The sequence below is a fragment of the Caretta caretta genome, chromosome 9 (genome assembly GCF_965140235.1).
Source record: "Caretta caretta isolate rCarCar2 chromosome 9, rCarCar1.hap1, whole genome shotgun sequence".
NCBI lineage: Eukaryota > Metazoa > Chordata > Testudines > Cheloniidae > Caretta > Caretta caretta.
The window spans coordinates 81,762,656-81,779,347 of NC_134214.1; the positions used below are offsets into that span (position 1 = coordinate 81,762,656).

At 40.7% G+C, this 16,692-nt stretch overlaps 1 protein-coding gene across 1 annotated transcript; it reads left to right on the forward strand.

Moving 5' to 3' along the window:
* Positions 1 to 837: 837 nt before the first annotated feature.
* Positions 838 to 16,133, forward strand: LOC125642530 (homeobox protein CDX-1-like). Its single transcript, XM_048864070.2, has 3 exons — positions 838 to 1,279; positions 11,283 to 11,428; positions 15,885 to 16,133. Exons 1-3 carry the CDS (start codon positions 838 to 840, stop codon positions 16,131 to 16,133), a joined length of 837 nt encoding a protein of 278 aa, XP_048720027.1.
* Positions 16,134 to 16,692: the final 559 nt, after the last annotated feature.

Here is a 16,692-nt window from a genome sequence, read left to right on the forward strand (position 1 = left end):
TTATGTCGGCAAAACTTATGTCGCTCTGGGGTGTGAAAAAACACCCACACCCCTGAGTGATATCAGTTTCATTGGCATAAGTGGCAGCGTGCACAGTGCTATGTCGGTGGCGGCTCATTGGGGGTGGTTACACGAGAGATCGTACAGCAGTGCAGCTGCATCGATACAGCTGTGCCGCTGTTAGCTTGCTGGTGTAAACATAGCCTTAGAGCCTCGACTCTAATTCTGTTTGTGAGCTCCTTGTGGTACGGACCTGTCCTCCCCTGTGCTCTGTGCAGTACCAAGCATACTGCAGGCATGAAACAAATAATAACAACAGTGGTGAGCATTTCCTTACTCATATTTTCCTGTATTTTTCAGTGTATTCATATAAAAACTTCTTTAGAAACCACTTAGTGTTCAACCAGCTTATTTCTTTAGCTTTCTAAGAAAGTCTTAGGTTAATTATGTGTGGAACATGGCTCCAAGACTAAGGCAGGTCAGAGTGTATTAAAGGGGATGGGACCAGGATGGATACATAAAAAATCTGTGAGAAAGGAAGCACCAGAACTAGCAGCAAGGTGGGGCTGCCTGGATGGTCAGCCCTTCATTTGAATGCAAATGTAATTTTGGGGCAGGCAGTTATCTGTGACATCAGGCAGAACCTTAGTAAACTGTTACTACCAGCACCTGGTAACACCATTGTTAATCATGTGTAGTAAAGAGACATCAGGGCTAGCATGAGTCATTTATAGAGCCAGTTGGGGCTAGAAAAGAGAGAGAAAGAAAGAGGAAGGCAGGAAGAGATCAAACAAACACTGTGAGGAGCAGGATGTCCTGGCAAGACAAAGCCAGGCTATGAGCATCATGTACGTGAGTTATCTTTTGGATAAAGAAACCAGCATGTATCCAGGATCTGTAAGGTGCAACAACAACAACCTGCCAGTGCAAAACTTTGTCTCCACTCCATCCTATTCAGATTACATGGGATATCATCATGTGCCAAGTATGGACAACCAAGGACAGTCTTTGGGAGCTTGGGGATCTCACTATGGCACGCAAAGGGAGGATTGGAATACTTATGGCCCAGGACCCTCCAGTACAGTTTCTGCTGCACAAATCAATGGCTCATCTCCGGGACAGATCTCCTACAGCTCTGCTGATTACAATTCCCTGAATCCTGCTGGATCTGGGGTTTTACCTCCTTTAGGTACAATTAACACAGAGCAAATCTCTCCCAACAGTCAAAGGCACAGCTCTTATGAATGGATGAGGAAAACGGTGCAATCCACTTCCACAGGTATGTGGGTACTGAGGTTTATGCTGAGAAGGGCTTTCACTTTTTTTACCCAGTTTCTAGTTCAAAAGAAAAGCTAGGAAGTATGCAGTGAGAGGAAGAATCCTGATCATTTTGATGGGTTCTTTTACTATCAGTTAAATATTGATTCTGCTCTTGAATGATGTCTTTGATCACATGCTGATTTATTACATTGCCATTCCTAATTTTTAGTATTCGGGCACATGGGAAGCAACCTCTTTGGGCTGTAAAAAAACTGCTCAATGCAGGGAAGTTACTCCATTTGTGATAAAATGTGAAATGGAGTAACTGGATCATTGAAGAATATGATTCCAGTGAGAATCTTAAAGATCACAAGTGTTTTAAAAGCATTGAATTTTTTTTGTAACTTTCCATATTACTTTTCCTCTGGTCTCACAGTAAGCGTGAAAAAATACAGGCCAAAACTATATATCTGGAAATGTGTCAGAAACAGGGATTATAATAGAAATGCTCTCTCTGGCCCTGCAGACCTTACTCAGGTAAATAGGCCCACTAGATTCAATAAGATCTGTAGTATCATCCCACTAGCACAGAGTCAATACCATAGCTCCTTTTAAAAAAATTAGCATTTCAAGAGTGAATAAATGAGAGTGGATGAAAGGGCTTACTTCACTTTATAGATGGTGTCTTAGAAAAGGCAGGAATACAGACATCCATGGTTACCCAGCTAGTCAAATACCTTGACAGGTCAATTTCTGATTTATAATAGTGAGCAAGTAAAAGCAATAGGTTGCATTTACCATCTTATGCGTAAAAGTAAGTCATGAAGCATTCAGAAAAGCAAAAAAGCAAAAATGAAGCAAAAAGGCTGCCTGGAAAGAACTAAGGAAAACTTAATTGTGAAGGCACCTGATCCTGTGAAGTGCTGAGCGCCCCTGGCTCCCATTGGCCTCCGTACCTCTTGGAGGCACTCAGAACCTCTTGGAGGTGCTCAGAGTCCTTCAATCAGTTGCAGTTCATGAAATTTCCTTTTCTTCTCTCCCAATCTCTGCCCCATGCACTACTGTAAGCAATGTTGAGGGTTTTTTAAAGTAGGAATTAAAACTGTCAATTTTGGGGTAAAAACAAAAAAGAAATCTTAAATCATCAGTCAAAAGAAATACAGAAAATCATACATTAAAATGGTGCATCAGATTTCCTAAAGCCAGATTGTGATAAATTTATTAATGCTGAATAGTCTCTAATTCCGTGAGTAATCCCACCGAAATCAGTGGGATAAATTGTGGAGTAGGGTACTACTCTGGATGAGTAAGGACAGCACAGTTCACCCCCTAAAAATAAATATATGCACCAGGTTTTTTTAAAATCGTATTTGCTTCTGACTCACCATTCCCCAACTGAAACGCAAACCAGGGGCCTAATCCCGCCATTATGCCTTGGCATAGTGCATCCTATTTGTGAGTAGTCCCAGGGAAGGCAATGAGATTACTCATAAGTGTTTTCAGTATAGGGGCTCAAATCTAAAAGTGACACTATGTCTCCCAAGTAACAACCCAGGTTGCCACAAGCCCCTGTGGGAGTCTAAGAAATGCTGTCAAGAATATAGAGCTACAGAGAGTTGGCGGTAACACACCAGATGGCAGGAAAACCTATTCCAAATAAAATAATCTCCTCTTGCTCCACCCCCAGCCAGAATTGTCGAACTCCGACAGACCCCACACTACTTTTTCTTTCTTCCCCTGAGCCCCACCTGTATTTTTATTCCTGTCTTTCTAGGCGGCAGGAACTTGTCTCCTTATCTGGCTGTGCAGTGCCAAACATACTGTGGGTCCTGTATTATAAATAACAAAGAATAACATTCCGATCACCCATCTAACTAGCAAACCTTAGGCTCTTTCACACTCATCCTGCCAGGGCCTGATCCTATAAAGTGCATCACACTCATCTGAGGCATGGGGCACCTAGTAGGAATTCAGGGTGCTGCTAACACATTTCCACTCTACAGCACCTGGTTCTACAAGCCACTGAGCGCCCTCAACTTTTTTGTGCTTAAAAGGAGTTGAAGGTGTTCAGCTCTTTGCAGGATCAAGCCTCGCAAATATACAAATAATTATTATCCAAGGCCCAAATCCTCAAAGGTATTTAGGAGCATAACTCCCATTAAAATCAATGGGAATTAAGTGCCTTAATATCTCTGAGGATCTGGCCTAAATGCCTATGGGGGACTAACTCCCACTGATATTCAGTGGGAGCCTATTGACTTAATGGGTTTTGGATCAGGTCCTCAGGTCCTTGTCAAAGATTTGCTTCATTCTGAACAATAGTATCAAAACAACAGCTTTTCTTTCCTGCCTCCTCTTCCCTTTACTAATTATTTTTTAAGCCAGGAAAGCTCAGCTCAGATACAACAGCTGTCTAAGTGGGGCCCTGATTCTAGCCCTAATCCTGTTTCTTCTTATCTTTGTTTTCAAAAGAGCAAATATTTCCCCATTTTCCAGCAGAATTAAAATTAACAGCAGCAGCACACAACAAGTATAGGCCATGATTCAATAAAGCACTTCGGCATGTGCTTAATTTTGAGCGTGAGTTTTCCTATTACCCTTGAGCACATGAGTAGTCCTGTTACACATGTTCAAATGCTTTGCTGGATTGGGATCAGCAAGCTCCGCACTTTGTAGGATTGAATCCATTACACTTTGCACCCTCAAAGCCTTGTACTGTACAGACACTGATCCCTATCCAGGAGTCTCTCTAGGCTAAAATCACCACTGATTTCAAGAGTTGTTTTGCCTAAGCAAGGACTGCAGGATCAGGACCACTGTTGAATTAGAAATCTAACAACCTGTGAAGTAGGTAAGCGTATTATCCCTATTTTACAGATGGAAAACTTGAGGCTCAGAGGCTGACTTACCTACAGTCCCTCAACCAGTGGAAGAAATGAATCAGATGAATAAATTACTATTTGCTCTTTAAATGCTGTGAAACTATAACAATACAGCTAAGTGCCATGTCCAATAAAAATACAGTTTAATTATTGAGACAATTATATTAAAGTGAGATGATTTTTGCAAGATAACCTTGCAATCCTGCAAAAAATTACTCCTATTAGTAATTCCCTTTGAAGTCAGCAGAGCTACTTGTATTAGGATCACTCACATGAGCAGTCCACACATGTGAGTAAAGGCTACAGGTGTGGGCCCTACACTGATTTTGTGGTGGGTTTTCTTTGTTGTTTTCTGGACTCATGCCCTGATGAATGTGGAAGGAAAATGTTTAACCTATTCTCTACTCTTCTCTTATCCCCTGGTCATCTTTCCACCTTTTGTTCTTCATTCCTATCATTCCTATGGATCTGGAAAGGGAAAAAAAGGAATGCAACATACTCTTACCTTAAGCCATTTTTCTTTCTTTTTTTTTAAAGCAATATTAATACCAGGTCCTCTCCTGGTGTAAAGTCAAGTCAATGGAACTATGCTACACCAATGGAAACTCTGGTTTTAGTATTTAATATTAGAGGCCAGCCTATAAGTCTTGTGGTGCTAGAATGCATTACCATTCGGGAGATAATCTGACTGTGGTCCATCATTCTCAAGCTGGAAGACATGCTTCATTTTGAGCTGTAATGCCTTCTCTTACCAGCTTTAGAACTGGAGGGATTGGGTTCTGAGCCAGCACCCACCAACGTCAATGCCAACATTCTCATCAACTGCAGTGGATGCAGGATTGAGTGCTTGGTCTTTGCATGGATGAAGGTGCTGAGCATGCAGAAGAAAACAAAATGTATTAGACTTCAGAGAAAGGCTCAAGGGCAATTCCACGGAGAAAATGCTGAATATTAAATATTTACTATTTTTTATCCAATGATATAGCTGGACCAAGGCTCCTCTCACTTATCCCCCTGCCCTCCAAAAAATTACCACTCAGAGCACAGAACAAAGCCAGGCCAACTATCACTGTAGGGTGCTTTATGTGAAAAAAAAATGGAAGCTCCCCCCATATTTTCAAAAGTATTCACAGGGTCAATTTTTGATGGAAGGTGGAAGAAAATCCACCCTGGAAAACATTACAAATCACCACAAGTTGGCTTCACTACTTTCATAGAGCTATTTTGTCATTTTCACTGAGGAGGAAGAAAGGTCACTTTTTGTTTTTAGAAAAAATAGCAACAAATTTGCAGTGAAACCATACCCCAACAAAGTATTTCTGTGACACTGGTGAAAACTTGCTTCTCCAGCAGTTTCACCAGCAGTGTGAATTTCTTCACACATCTGTAGGGTGGAAGAGAAGACCTGACATTAAATAGAAAGGGGGTAAGAAGGGTTTCTGATGGTGTAAAGAAGGGAAAAGGAGGGAAACTTTGATTATGGGCAGAGCTTGTAATTTCCTGCACATGAAGACACGAAAGCTTATGCTCAAATAAATTGGTTAGTCTCTGAGGTGCCACTAGTACTCCTTTTCTTTTTGCATATCTTCCTTGTTTAATTACAGCTTTCTTAGGACACAGGCTACACTTCCTGATGATGAGCGATGCTGATGACATCACTGGCGCATGCACTACCCACAAAGATTATCTAATCTTTGAAGAGCATAGAAATCCCATCCCTTACCATCTTTAGAAAGGGGAAAATATTGTGGGAAAGAATCACATTCCTTTCAAAAGCCCAATCTTGCAAGGTGCTGAATGTCTAAAGAATGTATGAGAGAGCACTAACACTGCTACAACACTGCATATAAAACAATATACGTAACACTTTTAGGAATTTCAATTCATCCCTTGCTTCCTTGGCTTTAGAGAATCACAAAAAGCAGATTTCTTCTGATCTGGTCACTTTCAAATCTATCCACACCTTCAACAGCTTGTACACTTTTGATAGCCAAAAATCAGACTATTGGGTAGGGAATCCATTCAATCAACAGAGGGTAGTGGGGGGAAAATGGAGAGCAATTCTGCTTTGGATTCAATTGATCTAATTTGGTTTACCTTAGTGCAGTATCTCCAAGTTTATACTGGCAAAACCAAGAACAGAATTTGGCCCATGAGTTTTAGCATAAAACAACAGACTAGATTCAAAGTAGAAAATCCAGGTATTACAAGTCAGGCAGAAGTCAACAAAACAAAAAGAAAAATTCTGCACTTAAAGTCTCATGATGGATCTTGACTCCAGTATGCTGCTCTTCTTCTCCCAGACCCATCATTCAGATCTGAGACAGAATTTTGTTCATACTTTGAAAACATGGGGCAAGATCCTGGTAAAATTGAAGCAAATAAGTAATTTTACTCATATGTGTAGTCCCACTTAACTCAATGGGACTTTTCCTGGGAGTAAAGTTACAGATACACATGTATGAAGGTTTGGGACAATGTAATGCTTCTGAAATGGAAAGATGCTAACCCTGTATTTTAACTATTAATGAATATCTTATACAGAATGGGGGAAAGTGTTCCTTGTCTTAATTAATTCAAAACTGCTTTGGTTTCATAACTCTGTTGAAGTCAGGGAAGTTACCCCAAGGATGAGTTTGGCCCTTTCTATCACTACTCTACAAAGTAACCCCAGGCATATTTAGAGACAGGCTCAAAGCAAAACTCTGGATCCAAGGGCAAGCAAAATCAAAACCCAGATTTGGATTTGAATTTTGAAAATGCCCTCTGTCTTTGCAATGGACTGAATCGATACTTCCAATCCATTCACCCTCAAATAGTGGGTTATACAAGAATCCAGATGTGAATTGTGTGTCTTGAACATATTTTGTGCCAGAATATGTTCTCCATTCTACTAATTTCAGTTCCTCCCATTTAATTAGGTATACCCATTACCCCCCTCTGGCACAAGTTGCACCTATGTAACTGAGACCAAAATATGAGCCTCTATAATTAATATGATACTGTAGTATTGATCTAGCTCTCTCTATAGGCATAGTTAGATGCTAGATTTTTATGAAGGATGTTAGCTCACATAAGACAGAAGCTCCTAAACAGCTGAGAGAGGAGGCAATGAAAAAGGGGCCCGGGCCAGTTCTAATGCTAATTTATTTTGCTTTGTAAACTAGTTGTGAGGTCTGAGAGTATTTTTTTTCTTCCCTGGGCTACATTGTCTTGGGGTTTGAGGCCTATCTGTCATATTGAGGCAACAGACCCTTTTAACACTTCTCTTTGCTTTGATATGCAGCCCTGTCTCTTCCTTCTCCCTCTTTTCTTCAGCAGTTATATTGCCGGAAAGGGTGATGATTTTCACAGCAAATAAAGAGGCCTTCTCCTAGCTTTATTGTCTTCAGAAGAAATGCTCTGTGAATTTTATGACCAATGGGAAAGCTCTTCCCTTCCCCCCACTTAGATCCTGACCAGAGTCACAAAAATTGCTAGAGTAACTAGCCTTCCCTCTGTGGAATTGTTAAAACCCTTTTGCAAGGTGCAGTTTAAGTCGTAAATGTCAGGTGAACCCAATTTTTCCAAAGGCATTTTCAAATGAATTTTCAAACTTCCCTACACTTAAGCTGCTTTTCAGAACCAGGCTATCCATGTATTACTGCTTGGAGGGCATATTACAAAGTAGGTTAGACCTCTGACTTCTGCTAGCCTGTTAGATCAAGCCTAAACATGTGCAATTCCATGACAGAGTCCCCCAAGAGAGAACATCTCTAGTTAAATCGATACCACACATTGATGATACCAGTCTGGCATCAGGAAAAGACTCAGGGGGAAAAAAAGCCAAATAGGGCAAATTTTGCTCACTTGACTCACCTGTGTAGTTCCATAGACTCCAGTGAAACTATTCACCTGAGTAAAATTAGGAGGGTTGGCTAAAGGTTGGATTTAAAATTTATTTTTCAGCTTTAGAGGGGGAAACTGTAATTATTGTCTCCAAAAGGACTGTGAAAAAGCCAACAGCAGCATCTTTGTTGTTTATTGGCCAAATCCTTACAGCCTTGGAATTTTGGCTGCATAAAAACTGAGCAAGATCCTCAGGATTTGGGCCAGAAAGAATGAGAGACATGTCATTAAATGTAATGAATGGAATTACAGGGCTTTCATAATCTTGCAAATGGTTTGGGGTTAACTTTTGGTTTGGGAAGTTTGTTTTGATTTAGCTTTGGCAAGTGTATGAAAAACGTATTCCTTCACCCTCAATATAAAATGCTGTATGAATAATGGGGGTTTGACCCAGCTCCCAATAAAGGAATTGGAAAGAGTCCCATTGACTTAAATGGACAATAAAACATTCTCTTCTTAGATGCGCCAGGCAGACCTCAGCTCTGATATTCTCCTCTCCCAGTGGGTGCGTAAGGATTCTGAACACCTAGGAAAAGCAGAATATTTAAATCAAGAGCCACACCAGGCAAATCATAGAGAATTTTGCTCTTATTTACTTTTTAAAAAATCAACCCATCTCAACTAGATTTGTAAATTTCTGCTGCCTTTAATAAAGGAACCATAAAGTACTATCATATTTAAAAAGAAACAGAAGTGTATTTGCATGATAATAAACAAGCAAGACACGTATAGACAAATAGGTGCTGAGTTCTGCAAATGTATTTAGCTTCTATTTCAGTTTAAAAAGCTAATAAAAATTCCTCCTGATGGATAATAAGAGTTTAATACTTAAAATCAGAAACTGAGAGGTTAGTCGTGCTTATTCCAATTCTCTTCAGCCTACATAGATATCAAGTACATTTGGAGATAAAAGGGGATCTGATATTTGTGTATGGCTTCTGAATGTGAATAGAGTTCATGATAAGATCACCTTGTAGCTCTTTTGTGTACTTCATCTTAACACCACAATGGAGAGTTTAGGGAAACATTTTAGGCATTTTGTTCCACAGAATGACCCCAAATTCACATTTAAAGGGGAAAAAAACCTAAACAAAAACACAGGCTAGAGAGATCAAAAGAAGTTTAAAAAATATCAAGTAAGGCATTAAAGCACCACAGGTGACCATGTGTTAAACAAACAATTTACACTTCCAATGAATGAAAACAAATGTACTTGATATCTATGTAGGCTGAAGAGAATTACTGCTGTTTTTCAGGACCTCTTTAATTTTTTTGTCAGTAGTGTTTTGGAATTGGCATCACAGCTAACTTGACTATTGGAATAAGCATGATTGGGTTGACTCTGCTCTCACTCCAGCATAACACTGGTGTTATCTACATTGGCTTCAGTGCAGTTACGACAGATTTAAACCAATGTACTCAGAGCTGAATCAGTGGGACTCTTTCCTGGGGAAGGTGTCAGACTTGGTTGAAAGTATTCTTGACTTTATGGACAGACTGGTTCTTAAACAAACAAACAAATATGAATAATAAGTATGAAGATGGACAAAAATATTTTTCCACACCAAAATGTTCAGGCCTGTCTTCAGATTATACAGATTTGACGAGAAATGTCCAGATTACTTAAATACATGTTAATACATAGTGCTTGCCCAAGGCTGAGCTATATGTATCATGGAGGCTAAAAATTCAGAGAGTAGGACCTTGTGTTCTTCAATCCTGGTGAACAGAGACCCCAGAAGAAAACAAGTCTGTCACACTCATTAGATCAGGTATCATTCATAGCCATAGGCAGAATATAATTTATTAATTATTTGTAATGAGGTAGCACCTAGGAGCTCTAGTCACGGAGTAGGATCCCATTGTGATTGGTTCTGGGGCCATGATGATCTGGACTTCAGCATTAACACAGGGGGAAGGCCAGTGAGAAAGGAAGCATCTATGGTCTTCTCCCTTTTTACTGCTGCTAGGACTGGCTGCCCGAAGAAGCTGTCTCATTATGGAATTAATAAAGTTGTAGCCTTTTGGGTGGTTTTGGGGAAGTCCCCCTTTTCCCTGAGAATCAGGCATTAACACACCTTTCTCAGGAAAAGGGTTTGTGAGTAAGCATGAGCCATCCTACCAGGCACGTGCATTCTCCAGACAGGTTGCAGGCCATAATGGGCCTTGAGACTAATGCAGGCTCTGAGTTTTAAGGAGCTGTTTAGCATTGGGGTAATGCAGACTCTGATAAGGCCTTGGTTTTAAACTGCTATTAATAATCACTAGTTCTGTGATGCTCTGACTGGATTTAAGCTTTGACAAAGGGGAGGGGAGGGAGGTGACAAAAGGAGCATCTATGGTCCTCCCCCTTTTTACTGCTAATAGGACTGTTTACCTCGAGAAATTATCCTGATGGAATTAATAAAGTTGCAGCCACATGGCCAGAAATTCCGGATGTCTGGATCTGTCCTCAATGGCTGCTGACATTCACAATTACTTTTTAACAGTCCATGTCAGCCATGTTCAGCCATGTCACGGACCCAGACTTGAAATGATGTAACGAGATTAGTAAAACACCGGATGCTGCAACTTTAGCATGGTCTCTACATCAAGCATTATCATTCTCTCAATCTCTATCTATTTTCAAATGAAAATATTTCATACTTCCATTCCTTGTGATGACATCCAGGCAGAGATAGTTTGTCTCCATCTTTTAACCCAAGGGACAAAAAGAGCCGCCAATCAAACTATAATAATAAACTCGGCACATATCAATCATTATCATGATTGTTTTTACAGCACCAAGAGTGCCAGACAGACAGTGTGCTTTACAGACAGTGAAAGAAGCCTCACAAATCCCCCTTTGAGGCAGGTATCATCTCTGTTTATGGAAACCGAGCAATAGAGATGTTTTGTGACTTACCTAAGTCCGCAGAGGAAGTCTGTGTCGGACCTAGGAATAGAACTCAGATTTCCTAACTACCAATCCTGAATCACAAAACCACACTTCCTCCCCAAAATGTGCTGATAAAGAAATCTGCGCATCCATTTGTCATCAGTTTACTTAAGAACAAAAGTAAAGTCTATGGGTCAGATTCAAATGTGGTGTAAATCAACACTAACTCTACTGAAGTCAATGGATTTACCCTGGAGGAAGTGAAAGAAGAATCAGGCCTCGAATTTTCAGGAACATTTTTTCAAATGTAAAACAGGTATTTTATGCTATTGAAGTTAAAAACTTTCGCTTGAAGCTATTTTCTTTCAAAACAGGTAAAACAAGAACAAGAGAGAAGTACCGGGTGGTTTACACAGATCATCAGAGATTAGAACTGGAGAAGGAATTTCATTACAACAGATACATTACAATCAGGAGGAAGTCTGAACTTGCAGCAAACCTAAGACTTTCCGAGAGACAGGTAGAGTATGGCTCACATACTCGGATTTCCCATGCATTGTTATTGTTGATCAGGAGATGACAAGACTGGTTAAAAACACAAGCATCCTAATGTCTCTAAGCACCAGACAACATGGCTGGACTCTGTTTGCAATGTACAAACCAGTAACTTATTCAGCAAAGTGTGATTACTCCCATTGGCCTTATCTCCACATTTCCCACCATTGCTACCACGGACTCAGCTGTACCAGTGGTGGCAATGATGCTAGTGCAAGTACAGACAAGGCACTGGCCTCTGGCAGCCTTTTAAGCAGTGTTGTTTAGACCTGCTCTGAATAGGGACAGATGAGATGGTCTTAAAACACCAGCAGCTGCCAGGGGGCTTGTCTAACCTGGTGGGAAATTTTAGCAAAAAGTCCTAGGGTGAAATCTTGACCCCACTGAAGTCAATGGGAGTTTTGCTATTGACTTCAATGGGGCCAGGATTTCATCCTTAGTTTAGACATAGTAAGTCCAGTTGACAAGCTCAAGTATATTTAGGAAGGTATTTATTTATCCCCTGGGTTCCTTTTGACGTTGACGATTCCCTCCTCCCTCAATATTTCCTCCATTCTATCCTCTAATCTTGAGGTTCTATATTCTAGCCAAGAGCTGAATAAAGTTTGCTCTGGAATCCATCAATGTCACACTCCTAAATCAGGTGTTTGCAATGGCTGTGCACTGCTCCTGCAGTGCTTCCAGCCTTTTCTTCCTCCTACCACTTGAGCTGGAAACATGGCCTCTAGCTCTAAAACACCTCCAACTCCAGCTGGTCCAGGAAGCAAGACACTGAGATAAGAAGTCTAGCTGGATCACCCACAGAGCAATGCATATAATTATTCCTTGGGCTAACATAATATGTTCTATTTCATGTTACCTGGGAGATCCTTTAATCATTGCACTGAAACTAGGCAATGAAATACAGAATTATGAGTTTTATTGATTGAGCTCTCTGAATAATTCTTGTTGGGTAATATATGCAACAATTTCACCTTGTTTTGTTTGCAAATTGTCTGCAAAAACATCAAGATTTCTCCAGTTGTTCAATGAATAATGTGCCTGACTCTCCTCTTTTTTGTACCATGTGATGTGCAAAGTGGATGTAAAAGCTACCAGATCAGATTGGTAGCATTGTACATCCAGTCTGTCCTCAATTTACAAAGGTGTAAATGACAACATATGGTGAAGTAGAGAAACAGGCTTAAATTTCATTAATAAGTATTGAGCTGCAGCGAGTTAGCAAGTAATTCATTACACATATTTGACTACCAGACACTTGAGTTGTTTTAACTGGACATTTGAGTCACATTATATATATTTATTCCCTGATTGGATAAACAAATTCTTCATATCTGGATTTACGTATGCCCACGATTACTAATTCAAGTTTCACTTTCTGTGAATATTCAGCCCAGTCATGTAATGTTTGAGTTACCTTGTATCTTAGGCCTCCTCTAATCACAAAAGCTGTATGTTAGGGCTTTAATTATGCCAGTATGGTTACCGTGTTACAACGCCTCACCACCACCCCACTGTGGATGTAGTTATACTCATATAGCTTATTGCCATTCAGGAAGGGGCATCAGCAATATCAAGGCCATGTCTATACTACCCGCCAGATCAGCGGGTAGTGATTGATGTATCAGGGATCGATTTATCGCATCTAGTGTAGGCGCGATAAATCGATCCCTGATCGCTCTGCCGTCGACTCCGGAACTCCACCAGGGCGAGAGGCAGAAGTGGAGTCGACGGGGGAGCGGTGGCCGTCGATCCTGTGCCGCAAGGACGTGAAGTAAGTGATTCTAAGTCGATCTAAGATACGTCGACTTCAGCTACACTATTCTCCCCCTCCCTCCCCACCCCCCAGTGTAGACCAGGCCCAATATAAGGCATCTGTTATACCATTATAACGGTGTCTACATTCGAGGTTATATTTTTGGTTTTAAAAAAATCACATACCTAACCCAACAGAATTATACCAGTGCAAAAACTGTGTGTACAACAGACCTTAGATTAGATCAGTGATAACACTGATGGTTTTTGGACAGGCTGTTGTGCCTGTGAGAAAAATGTGTGTGATAGTTGCCACATAGCGTAAAGTGACTGTAGGCAAGATTTTGTAGCTTTGGTACAGTAGGTGCTGATAATCTGGGAAGCAGGGAAATTCATTCACCCCATGAGATACTGGGAGAAATGGATCCTCTTATAACCCCAGAAATAGCTCATATGGATGGGAGGAGGGGTTCTTTCCTGCAAATTAAAAATTAAAATACAAAAAGGTGATTGTGATTGGTTAAAGACTCTACTAACATTAATGAATGATACTGACATATATATATATACACACACACACACTCAGAGAGAAAGCATGCACACAACATTTTGCTTTGATGGATCTCAAAATACTTTACAAACTTGACCACAGATACATATGTATTGTTTTACCCACATCTCAAATATAGCCACTGTTGAAATGAAACACAGCAATTATTTACCTAGGGACAGCAATGCTACAGAACAGTGTTTGGACAAGAAAAATTAATACTAAATCCAACTGAAATTGCTTTTGGAAATGTAGTAAGCAAAATGGGCCTGTTGTTAGGGGAAGACGGAAACAAGTGAGCAGGGGTGGAGGGTGTTGAGGCGGATGCTGGGGAACAAGGAAGAAGAAGGAGAGAATTAGACTGGGAGAAAGAAAACTATTTGTAGAGCAACTCAACAAGGGAAAATGTCCCCACGGCCCCACAGTCCGTGACCCACAAGCCCAAGTCAGCTGGCATGGGCCAGCCGCAGGTATTTAAATATAATTTAGACATACCCTTAGACAGGACAGTAATGGGGGAGCTATAGCATTACCTAAAAATGAATAAGTCTCTTATTTTGGGTTTTGCCACCATATAATTTTTTTCTAAAACAAAGAAATTTGGAATTTTAAAAATTCTTCGGCATGGCACCTATGGAGAACACCCATTTTTATTGCTTTGCCTTCTCTCAGCTCACCACAGTCTGTGCCTTTCCACGATGCTGGCAAAAAATAATTGCTCAATGAATCCCATTTCTCATTAATTCACAAATTTCTCCTAGGATTATAAAAAATTGGTTGCAACACTACTCTGTTTCTGATCTGAACATCAAAAGGATGGCAGATTTTTTTAAATTGTCATGATAATTTTGCCTCAGTAAACAGATTAGACTTCATACAGAACTACTTATGCAGTTCCTTAGCTGGTATTAATTGGGGTCAGTTTACACTAGCTGAGGATCTGCCCCATGATCATTATAGATGCAACAGAACTTTTCACAAGAGTAATGAGTAAACCCTAGATTCCATTACATTCTGCTGCCTCAAAATACCCCTTCCCCCATAGTTTCAATTGGACACAATATTCTTCATTACCTATCCTACACTGTTGCTGATTCTTTATTGCCTACCCTAAAAAAACTGTAAGTGTTATCGCAGCATGCTCTTCAACCATTGCTTCATTTCACCGCAAAGGTGGCTGCATTTCAGTTGAGAGTGAAGTAATGAATTGAGTATGTAGTTATCATTCTGCCCTTCAACGTGTGTGCACATTGCCCATTGACTTCAATAGACTGTATGCACATATATACTGAAGGGCAGAATTTGGTCCATATCTGTTTGTAAAGCACTTTAGGGTCCTTCTGTTTGAGAGAAACAACAGAAATGTAAACCATTAACATTATTCTGGAACACAGCAGAATACTATGTAAATCGTGTAGCAGGCCTCAGCCTAGCACTCCTTACCTAAAAGGTGAGGTCAACCCAGTGTAAAGAAATAATTATTAAAAGATTTATTTCTGAGTTAAACTGGAATATAGGTCACTGAAAATGATTTTTAATAAGAAAGGGGGTTGAAAGGTAAGTTTTAAAAAAGGCTGTTTTCTCTGTCCCAAGTGGAAGAGCTGGGGTCATCTTACAAATTATGAGCAAACTTTTCAAATGTGTATGCCTAAACAGACAGCTAAATCCATATTGAGGAACTGGTATAAATCAGGACCAACTCCACAGAAGCCAACAGAGTTACCCTGCTGTAAATTTGATGAATGTGAGAAGAGAAAAATGGCCTGGGTAAATTGGCCCTGATCCTTTGATTTGGCCAAGCTGGACTCAGTGCACAAGCAAGGCAGGGGCTAAGGTGGCTGTAACACTACTTCTTTGCTCCCCTGATCTCTGGGGCTATTGATGCCAGGTCAGTCCACACCATTAATTAGAGCAGTCTCAAGCATTTGGACATCACAGTGATGCATGCAACATAAGAATTTAAGTAAGATTTTGTACACGCAACCTAAATATGTTACATATAAAAGGGCCAAAAAATAAGACTCTAAAAACAATAAATCTCCCAACACTGAGAAGCTGACTTATCAGACTGCATTCTGTTACCTCTTGAAACACCTTTTCCTTTGTTCCTCTGCAGGTGAAAATCTGGTTCCAGAATCGCAGAGCCAAAGAAAGAAAGTTAATGAAGAAGAAAATGACTCATTTTGATGGCACCAGCCTTGGCTCTATGCAGAGTGACTCTGGCTCAGTGAGCCCCATCCCAGTACATAACCCACAGACTCATTCAGAAATGTCCAGTTCTTTATTTCCCCCGCCACCTCCTCCGCTTCCAATGAACAGCTTACAGCACAATGGGAACCTTCAGCAGGTTGTGGCCTCTCAGTAAGTCCATTCAAAGAGTTATTTTATAAAGAACATTATAAACCAACAGTACATGGAGCACTACCGTTCAAAAGGGGACAGGACTGCCAGAGCTGTTTCGCAAGAAATTCCAGCATCACAACAGCCTTGTGCGCAAAGGGTCCACGTACAATCAACTAAGGGCCAAATCCCCAGGGCCTGTGAAAGGACAGTGGAAAATCCCCAAAACCAATGGAATTACTGTGTGCAAAGGGTCCTGGTTGGATGCTACATGGGGATGCCAGACCCTCTCTGGGCCACAAAGCAGGCATTTCCCATGGCAGTGCAGAGGGTGGGCTGGGAACAAGGGGTGTCCAGTTGTTCTGCTACTATGTGGATCCACTAGCCAAAAGATGTATGAAGTGGACCACAGGCAATGCTGCATTCCTGAGAGCAAAACAGGGACTGTGCATGTGCTCTGTGCCCTGCCACTGGATTAAGAGGGAAGATTCCTCCCCCTTCTCATCCTTATGTAGGTCCCACGTGCTAATTTCACTTTCTCAAGCTTTGCACATGGGTCCAGGATTTGGCCCTGAAAAACTAGT

Excerpts from the sequence above, each read along its gene's own strand:
- LOC125642530 (XM_048864070.2), top strand. The coding sequence starts at position 838 with ATGAGCATCATGTACGTGAGTTATCTTTTGGATAAAGAAACCAGCATG. Across the intron at positions 1,280-11,282 it reads GGTGCAATCCACTTCCACAG|GTAAAACAAGAACAAGAGAG; the intron begins GTATGTGGGTAC and ends CTTTCAAAACAG. Across the intron at positions 11,429-15,884 it reads TAAGACTTTCCGAGAGACAG|GTGAAAATCTGGTTCCAGAA; the intron begins GTAGAGTATGGC and ends GTTCCTCTGCAG.